General features: G+C 28.5%; 1 protein-coding gene across 1 annotated transcript; it reads left to right on the plus strand.

Annotated features, from left to right (window-relative positions):
* Positions 1–567: 567 nt before the first annotated feature.
* Positions 568–16,215, plus strand: Dap160 (dynamin associated protein 160). The gene is made up of 38 exons (XM_017906704.1): positions 568–877; positions 997–1,052; positions 1,279–1,432; positions 1,519–1,667; positions 1,734–1,961; positions 2,283–2,378; positions 3,060–3,149; positions 3,538–3,699; positions 3,842–3,865; positions 4,156–4,320; positions 4,389–4,749; positions 4,831–5,044; positions 5,127–5,278; positions 5,360–5,482; positions 5,564–5,702; positions 5,769–6,083; positions 6,159–6,530; positions 6,607–6,764; positions 6,840–7,041; positions 7,100–7,387; positions 7,517–7,624; positions 7,781–7,876; positions 7,988–7,996; positions 8,239–8,376; positions 8,468–8,594; positions 8,680–8,844; positions 13,092–13,219; positions 13,296–13,402; positions 13,533–13,605; positions 13,676–13,882; positions 13,991–14,074; positions 14,150–14,305; positions 14,366–14,512; positions 14,592–14,832; positions 15,007–15,081; positions 15,315–15,389; positions 15,809–15,982; positions 16,064–16,215. Exons 2-38 carry the CDS (start codon positions 1,031–1,033, stop codon positions 16,213–16,215), a joined length of 5,676 nt encoding a protein of 1,891 aa, XP_017762193.1. The 5' UTR covers positions 568–877; positions 997–1,030.
* The last annotated feature ends 491 nt before the right edge of the window (positions 16,216–16,706 follow it).

Genomic DNA, 16,706 nt, shown 5'->3' on the forward strand with positions numbered 1-16,706 from the left:
AATAATTTGAAGTTTGTTTATATTTGTATACTTCCGGTCTCAAGAAACGATGTAAGATTATATTTATAAACAGGTAAACAATGTATTGATCGTTCAGTATGGTGTAATAAGATCTAAACTGTTGCAGAATTTTCTACTTGACTGTTTTTAACCCTAAGTTGTTAGTAAAATATTAGATTACTATCTTATTATTCTATTGGACAAATTTATTCTTTAATTTCAATTGACATGAGTTTCAGCCACGAGTAATGCTCAACGAGGTCAACTATATTAATGAATAATTTTCAAGAAAATATAATGCTTTCATTATTTTAGTACTAATTATCAATAAATTATAGAATTAATTTAACAGCGTATTATGAATGAATATAACATATTCGTAACATGTTAGAATTCATTTTTTTACCGAATGAAGTGTACAACATTTGAATTAAGGGTTGCGGAAATAGCGATTTCTGTCGAAGATCAACGAAACGGTTTCGGACTAACTATCGATTCTTCCCGAAGATTTCCGGAAATAACCGAGGTCGTGAAAGTGACGTATGTACGTCAGTAGTGTGGGCCGACCCGCGTATCGTCGGTATAATTAAGAAGTTTTGCTTGATTCTGCTTCTCGCGAAAGGATCACTAACATCGCGATATGCGACCATGAATTTCTTTTAGTAAAACTGTAAACGGGGACTCATAAGCAAGGGAAGTGGCTCATTGTTGCATGTTTGTATTACTGGCGTGAGAAAAATCCTACTTTTATACGTGTGCGTTAGGGTAGGCGATCAATCTTCAACTTCACGAACCCACATTTATTCAGTTAATTGGGTTTATTCGTGATTGAATCTACGCTAAATTAATAGCGTTTCGACAATTCTTCTTTCGTGAGGTACCTATTGAGTTACTATCACTAAGCTAAATCATGGTAACCTAACCTTGAAATCACAAATTTCTTTCCTTGATTTTTCGATGAGTTTCGGTGAAAAACACAATTTTCTTTTGTTACAGATTCGATTCGGTGGCCACCTACGGGTGAACAGAGATGGCCACCCCTCAAACTCCGAGTAAGTAAATTTTTTCTTCGTTTGTAAGTCTAAGCATGTTCTAGTTTAATTGTCATGTTGACAGTAACTGTCTATACAAGAAAACAGAAATTATTTACAGTGTCTGATTTGATAAATATTATTGATTGAATAATAAGCTAATCTATAAATACTATCACTTTTATTCATTAGAAATTATTTATGTAAATATTATAGAATATAAAATAAAAAATGCCATTTTTTTTAGGTACGAACCCTTATGTAATCCAACCTAGAGAACATGCAAGATATAAAGAGCAATTTGATTCCTTAAATCCAATTAATGGTGTTGTTACTGGCGAACAAGCAAAAGAATTTTTACTAAAATCTAAGCTTTCACCTGTTATCCTTGCAGAAATATGGTATTAATATTATATTTTTACATTATTTAACTGTTTAATGTCTTCAAAAACTATCATACATGTAATGTAAAAATATAATTATACAGGGCTTTATCAGATACAGATGCAGATGGAAAAATGGATATAAATGAATTTAGTATTGCCTGTAAATTAATTAATTTAAAGTTACGTGGTTTTGTACTTCCTACAACTTTGCCTCCAACTTTAGTGCAGAGTTTAAAATCACTTTCTACCAGTAAGTATGAAATATCAAGATTATTTGAATCAATAATTATGACCTATGTTATTTGATAATGTTTAGGTGATACTAATGTTACAAGTTTAACAAATGGAGCTGCTAATATTCCATCACAGAATAATGTTGCATCATTAGTAAATTTATCTGGTCTACCACAAGTTCCAGTACAACCTTTAATTAGTGGGATGCCCATGACTGGATCTGTTCCACGCCCTCTTATAGGCCCTCCACCTGCAAATGGACCATTACCAGGACATACTATTAGACCTGCTTCACCAATGACCTTACCAGGTAATTATATTAAAAATTTTATGCTCAGATATCTGAAGCATATACAAATAAATGCATATGATGAAAGAAATATAAATTTTCATAGAATTCATCAAAACACTTACACTACTGTTGATTCTATTTCACAACAAATACAATCATATCTTAGTTGAGTTTGCAGCTGGTACATACCATGACAAAATATTTCATTATCAAAACAAAATTGAAGTCTACTTCAGCTATTGTCATTATTCATTATGATTATTATAGCCAGAAAAAAAACATCTTAATTAACAAGCAGCCTTATTTAGCATTATTTTACTTATGCATCATACTACACAGCATCACGACAAAGTAGACAGAATGTGGCTGCCACTACACATGCCACAACTCACACAGCGTCAAAGCCACCTGCTCGACCTGCACCACCCTCTGTGGGTATGTTATAAGAAGTAGATGTATATGTATGGATGATTATGTCTGAATTTTCTTCTATTTCATATGTTTCTGTTAAGCTTATAAAAATATTATAATTCTTTAAGGCATATGGTTTCTTTTACTGAATGATATAATTAGCAATATAATATTATGATGTGCTCTGCTACATGCATCGATATTTTGAATGCAAAGACTCATTTTTGCATGAAGAATATATTATTATATTCTAAATAATTGTTTATATTGTACTATATTTTACTTATCACTATAATATAAATTAGTGAAATTCTACAAAACATTAGCATTAAAATATGATATAATAAAACCTGTAATATAAGAAATATATATTACTAAATACAAGCATATATAATACATACATAATATCATCGAAGTGATATTACATTGTTTTTTTACATACTTACATACCATTAAAGGATAACATAAATATGTATCATTAAAGAACATACTTTTATGCTTTGTGTCTATATCTATGTTGTTATCTAATGATAAAAATTTATTGCATATGTTATACGTAATACTATATGTATAATCAATGTTGCAATGGCTTTGTTTACTGACTACACATATACATATTTTACTCTATTTTTTCTTCTATATATATCTGTGCACACTTATGGAACTTTTTATACAATAATATAATATTTGTGCTGCAAAAAAAAGGAATCGTGCCTTCTACAAGTACTACTACTACCATTACCACTACCCCTAGTGGTGGTCCTCCTCAAAGACCTGCACCACCCACAAATATTGGTATGTTTGAAAGTGCAAAAGAACTTTGAGAAATAGATAACTATTTTTTTAAAATACAATAAATAAAATTGCATGTAAATTTAGGTAGTTCTCCACATTTTTAGAATTAAAATTTAATATAAAGAAATGATTCCTTTTTGTATCATACATTTTTGTAACAGACAGCTTACTTTGATGGAAGATCATCTAAATGTATTAAATACATGCATTTGTATATTTATAAATTAATTTTGTCTTTATTGCTAAGCTTTCCAGTTGATGCAGCTTTAATTTTATTTATATTATTTTATTTTGGCTTTACTATTATCATATTTCTATTTTATATATTTCTATTAAGATAATTTTCGAATAGGATTTTTTCTTTATAAGTAAAATTATCTATTTTTAGGAGCAAATTTTTCACCTGCTACTAGTGGTCCACCACCAAAGCCAGCACCACCTTCATTTCCTAATAGTCCTGTTGCTGCTGGAATTTCACCAGTGAAAGTTCCACCTGTTTCTGCCACAGTTCCCGTACCACCCGTTCAACCAATGACTACATCTGCTATGGGTAAAATTATATGTTCACTTTTTCATGAACCTGTTATTTATTATTTCTTTAATATTTATTTAAATTTTAACTTTTTATTATAGATATAATTCAATCACAGAATCTTTTGATTTATGGATGATGTTTTATTCTTTTTTTACAGATTTACTTGAACTTGAATTTTCAGGTATATTTTATTAAATGAATTTTGTAGAAAATATAGTTTTGTTATCTTTTTTTAATTTAACTAATAAATTATGAAACTTAAATATTTTTTTATGGTATTTTTAAATTTTAATTTTCCTATACCTTAAGTTAAGATTCTAATATAAGGGGTATTTTTGAAGTTGCACTATTTTATATTATTAATAAATGAGTTATGATTATTAATAATTTAACATTATTAACTAAGTTATATTCTGTTGATTAACAGCATTTTTAATATTATTCATTTTTAATAAAAATATGTTTAAACAGGAATACCTACAGTAGCACCAATTGCACCCTTAAATACAAATCCAACACCAATTGCTGCTTTTGGTATGGGACAAACAATGTCTATGCAACCATTATGTACTGGTATGGTTGCTCCGATGTCAGCTAGTTCCACTATAGTACCATCTGTTGCATCAATGCCTACAGGTAATTAAAATATTCTGGTTTATTATCTGACTATGTAATTTGTTATCTTTTATATGTTTCTTTTTTAGGAACTGGAGTAGTATCAACTCCTCCAGTTGTAGGTTTGCCTTTAATGTCAACAACCACAACAAATGGCACACTAGTAAATGGTGTAATTGCTCAAACACCGGTATCTACAAGTACACCATTAAGTACAACTGCACGTCCACCAAGTATAGATAGGGTGGGCTCAGTTGATTCACAACATAGTCAGCATTCAGTGGGTTCTCCACAATCTGTAGAATGGGCTGTACCTCATCAAACAAAATTAAAATATACCCAATTATTCAATACCTGGGACAGAACACGATCTGGATTTCTATCTGGCCCTCAGGCTAGGAACATTATGGTGCAATCACAATTACCTCAAAAAGTGTTGGCACAGATATGGTATATTAATATAGCAATAAATATTAATTCCTTCTTAATATTTCTACAGAATATAATTTATAAATTATAAATGTTTTTTAGGGCATTATCAGACATGAATTCGGATGGTCGTTTGAGTTGTGACGAATTTGTATTAGCTATGCATTTATGTGACATAGTTAAGAATGGCGAAAAAATACCCACTACATTACCTATTGAACTTATTCCACCAGCATTTAGACGTCAACGACAAAGTAGTTTAACACTTTCACAGCCTGGAACAGAAAATGTAGATCCATCAGCCGGTATGCCACAGGTAAGTTCATTCTTTTTTGTATATTAATATTAGAAAATTTATATAATTGCAATAATATATCTTATAACTGTTTTTTCTGAAGACCTCTTTTGAAGACAAGCGTAAAGAAAACTTCGAAAAAGGACAAGCGGAGCTTGAACGTAGACGTAAAGCTTTGTTAGAAATTCAACGTAAAGAACAAGAAGAACGTGAAAGAAAAGAAAGGGAGGAGGCTGAAAAACAGGAGAAAATCAGGTAAATAAATGTTTGCCGAAGATTACGTAAATAAAAGTGTGCATTAAAATGTTTTATTGACGAGAAAGAAATATTATATAGATTAGAGCAAGAAAGACGAAGACAAGCAGAAATTGAAAAGCAAATGCAAAGGCAAAAAGAGATTGAACAGGAAAAAGAGGAACAACGAAAACGAGCTCAAGAACAAAGAGAAGCAGCACGAAAGCAAGTGAAATCTTTTATGAAAATTTGTATCTTTAAAAATTTTTAAAGTTTTTAGTAATGTGAATTTTATCTGTTTAACAGAGAAATGGAAAGACAACGGCAATTAGAATGGGAAAGACAAAAATCACAAGAACTTCAAACTCAGAGGCAAAAGGAACAAGATGTGTTATTAAAATTGAAAGCAAAAAATCAGACATTAACCATTGAATTAGGAACACTTGTAAGTATTGAATAAATTATTATTAATAATATATTTGTATTATATAATATTTTTATTGTAATATAGAACGACAAAGTGAAGGAACTGTCTCAAAAAATTTGTGACACTCGGGTGGGTGTATCTGGGGTAAAAACCACAATTGATGGAATGCGATCAACGCGTGATGCACAATTGCAAGAAATGGCTGCTTTAAAAAATAAACTTCGAGAACAGAACCAAAGATTATTAGTCTTGAGTCAAGAGAAAGCTAGAATTGAAGCAAAGAATAAGTTAAATACAGCTATGGAATCAGCAGGTCAAGAAGCTATTAAAATGGCATTTGACAATAAACAAATTACCCTCAAACAGATGAGAGATAAAATTGCTGATCTACAAGAGCAGGTATATTAAAATATAGTATAATGTGTAATAAATTAGAAATATTATAAGTTTGTAATATGAAATTAATGTTCATAGATTGATGCTAAAATGGCTGATATAGAAAATAATAATGGCCAGCTTCAAGATATTAAAACCCAACTAGAAACTTTAGTGACTGATTGCAAGAACCTATATGTAACTTTCGAAGATAAAAAATTAAAAGTTTTAGAACTCGGAACAAGTGGTGGTACCGGAACTGGTACCGATTATACAACTTCTGCATGGGGTGATAATGCTTGGAATGATACTCCAGCAACAGTCAACGAATCTACTTGGCCTATCACCGATACTACTACAACTAACACTGTGGAAGAAACCACTCCTGGAGTTATGAAATATAGAGCTTTGTACGAATTTGTAGCTAGAAATCAAGATGAAATATCATTTCAACCTGGTGACATTATCTTGGTATTATTATAAAAATATATTCATACATTAAATTAATATAAAAGAAAAAGTAAGAATTAAATTATTCTTCTAACAGGTACCACCTGTTCAAAATGCAGAACCAGGATGGATGGCAGGTGAAATTCGTGGCCATACTGGTTGGTTCCCCGAATCTTACGTAGAACCAGTAGATACCGGAAGTACAAATGATAATGCTTTTATACAACAAGATAGTGTGGAGAAAAGAACGCTAGAGTTAGTTAATTAATTTGAATTTATATTTAATTGTTAAAGATACTTATAATTTACTCTTATGTTCATTTATTATAGAGGAATTGCTGAAGTTCCTGAAAATGTATCTGATACGGGATCACTCGGTGATGAACCTCCTCCCGTTGATCCTATTATACCTACTCTTGGATTAGGTGTAGCTTGTGATATACAAGTAACAACTTTATATCACTATCGTCCAACCATGGAACAACATCTTTCCTTTGAAAAAGGAGATATTATTAAAGTTGATGAACAACAGGTTAGTATAAGAATATATTTATTTTGTACACATATTAATATACTTATTTTTAATATAGAGTGATTGGTGGTATGGTATATCCAGTAGTGGAATTAAGGGTTGGTTCCCTAAATCATATGTGAAAGAAATTACTGCTAATCAGACTGCAGTGGTTGATGGTCTTAATGAATATTACGTAGCTTTATATCCATATACGTCTACAGAAGCTGGAGACTTAACTTTCAATCAAGGAGAAGTTATATTAGTTACTAAAAAAGAAGGTGATTGGTGGACTGGTAGCATAGCAGATAGAAATGGAATTTTCCCTGCCAATTACGTAGAAAAGTGCGAAGCTCCAGATCAAGAGGTAAAACGATGGTTGTTTTTCCCTTTTATTGAGTGAAGTTTGAATAACTTATTCCACTTTTTATTGAATAAAGCAATGAAATGCTTTCCTAATAAGGTATATAACATTAACATCTATAACATTAATCAGGGTGTCTCTGTAACTACTAACGTATCTGAAACAATTGGAGTTACTACAACTGGAGATACAACTATGAGTAATCATGAAGTAACTGCTTCTGTTGTCCAGGCAATATTGGTTCGTAAGATTTGATTTTAATATTTTTACTGTGTGCCTATTTTAAGAATATATTTCCTGTATATTGTAAAAAGCTTAGTAGATATAATTTTATGTGCGTAATATTAATAATTAGCATGTAATGTATAAAGCTAGATGCACATATCCCATGTTTAGCAAACAGAAAAAACTGCTGAGCAACTCGAAGATGAAAGAACAGCTGCGGAAGATAGAGCAGAATTGCCAGATTTTACTGCAATGGCTGCACAGCAGGTAATTAAAATTTGCTTATGGCATATATGTAGTTACCAGATATATAATAATAATTGTTTAATAAAATTTGTTTTTTTTTTTTATTTTATTGCTGGTATCCTGTTATTGCAGTATCATAAGGTATTTTATCTGTTACAAAATGTATTTTCTATCTTCTATATTTCAAATATTATGCTTACTATCTATGTTACAGCTTTGTAAATAACTGTTTAAATTTGAGATATTTTTTATTTTTATTACAATATCTCTCTCTCTATATATATATTTATATATATATCACAATATGTAATATATATATATCAGAAATAATATATAAAAATTATAAAAAACATAATGAATTTTAATGTCTTTTTTTTTAACAGAGAGGAAGAAAACCAGAAATTGTACAAGTTATTGCACCTTATAAAGCCACTAGTTCTGAGCAATTAGATTTACAAAAAGGACAATTAATAATGATCCGTAAGAAAACAGATAGTGGTTGGTGGGAAGGAGAATTACAGGTACAACAATTTATTATTCGTTACATGTCTAATATAGTAAAATTATTATTTGAATAATTATTATATTATATGTTATTTCTATTCTGTTTAGGCACGTGGTAAAAAAAGACAAATTGGTTGGTTCCCAGCATCTTATGTTAAACCTTTGTCTAGTAGTAGTAATCGAAGTACCCCTGTTTCTCATGGATATCAAGATTCCCCTACAGATCCAAATGTTGGTAAGCAGTTTTTAACTTTAATATTGTTCTATGTACACTAGATATAAAGAATATAAAGAATGAATAATACGTTCTATTATTGTAGAACGCGTTATGGCTTTATACCCATATCAAGCACAAAATGAAGATGAATTAAGTTTCGAGAAAGGTGATGTTATAACTGTACTTGCAAAAGATGAAGCAGCATGGTGGAAAGGCGAATTAAATGGTGTATCTGGCGTCTTTCCCAGTAATTATGTATCCTCTATGTGTAAGTATTTCTTGCCATTTCCAAATTTTACATTTCGTTTACAGAACTGGAAACATAATTTATTTGCGTCTATCATTAGTGTTTACTAAGAAGCAGTTTTGGAGCAACTTTATAGCATATTAGTGCTATAAAATTTACACGAAATAATATAAAACAAATATGATCATTATAGCGTATTCTCACTTTGTAATACACGGATAGACGGATGACCGTCAGGTTTCAGTTTTTATTTATCCTTATAAAATATAAATCGATATTGTAACAGTAACGAATTTAAAATTTTGAAATTGTAGTGTATAACTTAATACGATGGTCGCTTAGCAGGACCAGATAAAATAGTAATTTTTTAAATATTACTTTATCAATCAAATATATTTAATATTTTTTTTCATATTGTATAACTTTGTAAAGATTGTTGAGATATCAAAAATGTTTATAAGGACATGATAAAGATATATTTTTAGACAAATTGTTATAAATATGTTAAATATATATTATATTTAGTTGTATGACCTTCGTACTTAAATAATGTTACATGCTTATAAAATTTATTTGAAATTAAATATAGGTTACAAGCATAAATAGAATAGTTATTAAATATTTCGACATAATTTTCTATTAAGTTAGATATATAAACATTATTTACCTCTTTTCATTGTTTATGGTTTATAAGAATTATATTTTAGTTGATGATAATTATGTGAAAACGATATCGTTTTAAAACGGGTGTTATGTGTGCTTCCTGCTCTGATATGGCTGCATTAAAATTCAGCACTTTGGCTTGGAAAGCGGTACATCTGTACTTTACAATAATCGTTATTTCATTTCTGGTCTATTTGTAACGGGTAGTTTTTTTGCGGAAACAATTATCAGAGAAATGTACTTTCTCTATTATACAGCCTGCCTGTCTACCTGCATGCCTGCCTGTTCGTCCGTCTGTCCGTTTGAGGTAGCTACTTCGTTTCAATAAAATATTTATATCTTTTATACATATATATATACACACACACACATACACGCGCGTGCACGTACGTATGCATATAAGTGAAAAACATAAAATTACATCATTTTATTCAATATATAATCTAAAATATTAAGTATATTCTTATTTTATAAGTATCATATCATTAATGTAAAAAGAGTTATATAATTAGTCAAATATTTTATTCAATATATATTATTTAAAATTAAAAATCTTATTATTATAATAGAAATTAACTTGAATTATTATTATTTTATTTTCTTATACTAACATTGTGAACTTGCTTTACTGTTTTAAATCATATCTATAGAAAGTATTTAAATGCAATTATAATGTTGAGAGTAGTACCATAAAACGAAATAGCTACTTCAAAGAATTTGAACATCTGTCATTTGCTTACAATACTTGGAAACAATCCTTTTTACTAATTGTTATCTTTCGCCTCTGCTTAACATGCAGCATAAAGGATAGCAGAGCAGCACCGCAGCATTGCAGGCTAAAATAAAAGCATCTCAAGTGCAATAAGAATGATAGCAGTCTCTACGCTGAACGTGACAACCAACAAGTCTTATCGGTGGAGACAGTGAGCATAAAAATGAAAGCAAAAAAAAAAAAAAAGAGAAAAAAAAGACTCAGGGCTGGTTCTTCGTTTTTGTATTACTCTGTATTATTACGAGTCTTTTTCTTCTGGTTCGGGGTCATACTCGGTCCATTATTTTTATTGTCGTTCAAATTGTTACCATATGTCTTAATAATCATTATCCTTTAAACTATTGAATCTCTATGTATGGTTTGCTAACGCGATTACCATAGCGCAGTATTTATAAATATACGCGTACAGGAGAGTACTAAATATTGAGTAACTATATAACTTAATATCATGTTATCATAACCACCTGATATGTGCATCAAATTCTACCTCATTTCTCTACATTAATTCAGGGCAGAGCTTAAAAAATGATGAATATAATTTCTTTGTTTATTTGGAGTAATATATATCAATAGCTAATATATGAAATAAACATGAAAAACAACATATATTTACTTCAAAAGTTTAGCTTTTAAAGAATATTAAATATGTTTCCTGTTTATACTAACACTTTTAGCTCGAAGAAAAAAATTAAAAAAAATACACAGAAGATGGTCATATCTGAAAATATAGCTATAGTGGAACAGAAATACTTTCTGCTAGAATCAAAGACAATAAACATCTAAGTATTTATCTACAAAACATTCATACTATTCTATGTATTTAACAACATTTGAACAGCTTTATGTGTAAATAAAAATATAGAAACATTATTAAATAGTCAACATCGGGCTTAAAGTGTTAGTTCAATAAAAATTATATGTGTAAGTGTTACTAGCAGTACTAAATTTGTATAGTTAATACCTTAAGGAAATTTTTTTTTAATATTTATAAACTGCCTGTTTCGTTTTATTGTTAGCAGTAGTATGTTATTTGGTGCACAATACAGATGGTTTGTACAGTTATACTGCGCCAAGGCCTAGAGCAAAAGTACTGGCAACTGAATATTACTTTTTTGCTTGCCTTCAATGTAAAGGGAGAAGGAGTTGTTAAATTATAATGTTAAATATGTCATTTCACGTTTTCTTTACCACATAAACAAGGAAATGATTATAATGTGTAGGAGATATTTATATAAAATTTTTTAATAATTACACAGTCCATAAATTCTGTTTAAATTCAAAATTCTTTAGATAAGTGTAAAGATCGAAAAGTAATATTGTAATATCATGCATAATATTTACGAAAGGGAATGAAAATATTGCTCTCTTGTAACTCCAATAAGTTTAACCAAATCTGTTGTTCCTATTTATTTATTCTGTATATGTATAGTTATTTGTTTTTCTTTGATTTGTCCAATAAGATGATGTGCTCCTTCTTCACAGCCTTTTATTATAGAGCCTAAATCATCAATAAAATATCACTAATAACAATCATAAAGTTAGATAGATATTATTACCACTGGTGGGAATAATTTGTTAAGTAATGTTATATTGTCGTAAACCAGTTTTTCCATCAATTTACCTCTGAGTATAATAGTTTATACAATTTAAACATAGGATATTTAAATATTATACATATATATGTTTTATTTAACTACTGACTTATTTTTTATTTATATTTATTGCTTTAATATTATGAATCTCGGTGTTGAAATACTTAAATATTGCATTATTGTTTTAAGCAATTATTTTCGAAATAATTTACTATTTTCTATTAAATTTTTTTTATATAGAATACATTATAAAATATTCCAATATTCTTACGTTTATAATGTTTAAAATTCTATACAAATTTTGAGAAGTAATGTAATACTACTTCTATATTTATTAAAAAAAATGGTTAAATGTATCGAATTATATTATATTTAATATTCATTCCATTGAAACATTCAGAAGTTTGATGGAATAACTAGTTTCGAATAATCGCAAAAGCGCACAGTAGATCAGCATATTTATACACTAATTAATCCTTTTACACGTTCTATATAACTCTTTGCAACAAAAAAGTGTATAAATATGCTTGATTGTAAAATTAAATATTGTGTGCTTAATATTAAATATTCTAGATACGCCAATAATCTTGTAATCTTTATCTGAACATGTTGACAATGTGTAAAGCAAGTTATGCAACTGGTTATACTTAGATGAAAAATACTTGTGTAGTACTATATCCTTAAGGTTGTTACTATTTGCAAAATATCCATATTGTTTGTTTGTTGTACCGTCAAATTTCATTATGAATCTCAAATTGTGTGTGGTATACTTTGGAGTGAAGGACACTGTATGAGTGTGAACAAGTTCAAATCACTCTGTATTTATTACAGTTTTTGTTCACACTTCATGTGGATATATTTGACATTTCTAACATGCATATACACGCTGTTCTTATACATATGTACACATATCCATACATAATATACAGACGTGTTCACAAAACTGCTGATTGAAATAAAGTATCTGTCTGTTGTAAAGTATTGTTGTGTACAACAATTATAAATTACTTAGTGTAACCCAATGACTAATTTAAATATTTAAAATATTATTTTATGGAATATTTTATGTTTTTTAAGTTCTATATTACAATGATTTTATTCTTAGAAGATTATATATTATTATTGTTAATAGAATCTACATAATTTGTTGTTTAGAGTAAGTCAGTTAAAATTAGCTAGAGTAAATTTTTTGTAGAGAGATGAAAAGAAATTGAATGAACTTCCATACATTTTATGTGTAGCGAATGAGATGACAACTGACTTACTAGTGGCTGGATTGGACTCTATGGAAAGAAAACGACAAGAATACATTAAAGAACTTATTACAACTGAACAAGCATACATAGAAGACATGAGACTTGTACATGAGGTATTTAAGTTTTTCAAAATAATTTTATATGTAATAAACATAAATTTGTGTTTTAAAAACTGAAAATTTTTTATAGGTATTTGAAAAACCTCTCATCGAAAGTTTAGTTTTATCTGTAGATGAAGTGGACAAAATATTTGTTAATTGGAGAGATATCATTGCATGCAATGATAACTTTTTAAGGTAGCTTTTTTAAAATAAATATTTCATTAATATTTATTCAAAATAATAATTTAAACAAATTTTTTTAAATTAAATAATTTCAATAATAATTTCTACAAAAATATGTATTTATTTAATAAATATTTTTCAGAACTTTACGAATACGACGAGATAATAGCGAAGGAGGTATTGTTAGAATGATTGGAGACATTTTATGTGAAAATGTAAATTCTTTCTATTGTTTGTAATTAATTTTATATTTTAGTTTAATATTTATATATTTCTGTATTTTAGATTCCTAGAATGTCAGCATATATAAGATTTTGCAGCTGTCAGATATCTGCTGCTGTTTACCTACAAAGATTAACAGAAACAGTACCAGAATTTGTCAAAGTTGCTCAAGTTTGTCAACAAGATCCACGTACAAAAGGAATGCCTTTAAGTTCCTTCCTAATAAAACCAATGCAAAGGATAACAAAATATCCTCTTATAATTGGCAAAGTATTCTCACTTTTTATACTTCATATGTCCTTAATTAAAATATGACAAATCATTATTACTGCATTTATGATGTAATAATTATTATTACATATATTATGTATATTTTAGATTTTAGAACATACTCAAGTTGATCATCCTGATAGGCAATATCTTCAAGAAGCATTGGCTAAAGCAGAAGAATTTTGTACTCAGGTGAAGCTTTAGAAATGTGAATTATGTAGCTTAAAAGAATTACTAACAAAGTTTTAGTGTTTATTTTTTTAATAGGTAAATGAAGGAGTTAGGGAGAAAGAAAATAGTGATAGATTAGAATGGCTGCAAACACATGTGGCTTGTGATGGTCTTGAGGAGCAACTTATTTTTAATTCTTTAACCAATTCTTTAGGTCCACGAAAACTTCTTCATTTTGGTATACTTCATAAGGCAAGTCAAATCTAAAATTACATTTTTTTTATGTACTAACAATTTTGATATCTTTTTTAGGCAAAAAGTGGAAAGGAACTTGTTGGATTTCTCACAAATGATTTTCTACTGTTTGCTCAACCAGTGTTTACGAAAAAGTCTTTATTCAATGGACAACAGTTTTCATTTGAGAGAAATGAACACCAAAAATTTAAGATGTATAGAAAGGTATTTTATAACATATTATCATAATGATATTACCTAGCTGTAATAATAGGAAAATACCTGAAATATTTCTCTTTTGCAGCCAATATTTTTAAATGAATTATCATTCTTGGGTGATGCAGACACAAATGGTGATGTCAGTTTAGGTTTCAGTGAAAGCACAGAAAACTTAACTAAAATACTTAGATTAAAAGATCAAAAGAAACCAATAATATTATTATCACCTTCTCCAAGTGAATGTTCATTATGGGTCCGAAGAATTACAGAAGCAAGGAAGAAATTTATGGAGAATGAAAAGACGCGTTTGCAAAGACAAAGATCGAGTAAGTCATATTATTATTATTTTCAAACATTATTGTTAAATTACAATATGTCCTATTTTATTTGTCCTTGCAATGTTATTGCAACAGTGAATGTTATAAATATAATATATCATATAAAAAATATTTGTTAATAAATTTGACATATAATAATATGTAACATGTGTGAGTAAACAGAGCAGGCGCAATTTGGAGCGTGTGGCAGAATTCTTGTTACAGTGCTTGAAGGTTTCAATTTAAAGACAATACAGGGTAAGCGAATATGTATGCTTAAGTTATTTGCTTTTTTCATGCTTGTGCTTTTGCTTGCGTATGGTTGCTTGATATTACATATTATCTTTTGCACCAATGTATAGTAAAAGGGAGTAAAATAAAATACTAATATCTACAAAGTAAGGCAAAAACACCGAGAATCATTTATATTGAAATTATTTTCTTTAACTACACAACGCATTTTTACTAACAAAAATCTGGCATGATTGTAGTTCGCAGAAGATCACCCCAAGGTAAACTTCGATTAGTAATTGTGGAAGCTGAAGATTTAGTTATATTGAAAAAAGGTAAAATTTTTTGTTTGCATGCAATCCAGTATGTAGGTGGATATATAAATAAAGTAAAATAAATGTAACAAAGGTTTAAATTATGCATTGTATTTTTTATCTAAATTTTATTTAATTTTTGCTTTTAGTTTGTGTTTAATATGTACTGTTTTCTTTTTTCTTAGACATTCTGCATGCAATTTGTTTATAACTAAACTCAAGAAAAATTATTTTTTGAAATAGTATATTAGTATTTAATAACATTAAACTAAGTAACATTACTATCATATATTGGTTTTGAAAGCTGCAATTTATGCAACTGCAATTTACACTTTCATTTTGTTTTATTAACAGTATTAACATTGTAAATTATTCTGACATAAAATTAGAATAATTATAATAAAAAGTGTCATAATTATAATACACGATTAATTTTTTAGGAAAGTGTAATACATTTTGTAAAGTAAGCATGGGTTCACAAGAAGAAAGAACAGGTGTTGTATCAGGTACTGATTGTCCCTTATGGGATACATCAATGCAGTTCCAAGTAAAAGATTTACTCGAAGATACATTATGTATCACAGCCTTTGATAAAGGCTACTATAGCCCAGATGGTAAACCTAATTCCTCATTTCTGATATAAATATAATCTTAAATATTTCAAAATAAAATTGTTATTTTAAATATTACATTAGAATTCCTTGGACGGGCAGAAATAAGAGTTGCTGACATAATGAGAGATAGTAGAGATTCATGTGGACCAATACAAAAACGTATTCAATTACATGAAGTTGAAAAAGGCATTGTTGTGATGAAATTGGATCTACGACTTTTTGGTAATCGATAAAAGGATTCATATTTTTAGGTAAATAGTTACAATTATTACTGCCAACAAAATTTTCCATATCATTACTTATAAGAATAATTTCTTTCCTTAATGTAATTAGATAATTTTCGTAATTATAAGTGACTGCTAGAGATACAAAACAATATAAAAAAACAGTTTATTGTATATTTATTATACTTCAAATAAGTTGATGAGTAAGTGTTATTCAATGCATTATTTTAATAATATGGGTCTGGTAATTCTGGTATTAGTTTATAAGGAAGTAAATACTTCTATTATTGTTCATGTATATCATGTATAAAGCTCAAATGATCATACTAATTTTTAGTCTTCCTTAGAATTTAATTATTTATATTCTTGTCAATCTACAGTATTATTGTTATTATTATTATTATTATTATTATTATTATTATTATTATTATTATTATAAGATTAATAGTATGTAACTAGAAAGCATTTTTTATTTTCTGTTAAACATATTGTACAAAATA

This window comes from Eufriesea mexicana, unplaced genomic scaffold, assembly GCF_001483705.2.
Source record: "Eufriesea mexicana isolate 0111107269 unplaced genomic scaffold, ASM148370v2 scaffold5767, whole genome shotgun sequence".
Taxonomy (NCBI): Eukaryota; Metazoa; Arthropoda; class Insecta; order Hymenoptera; family Apidae; genus Eufriesea; species Eufriesea mexicana.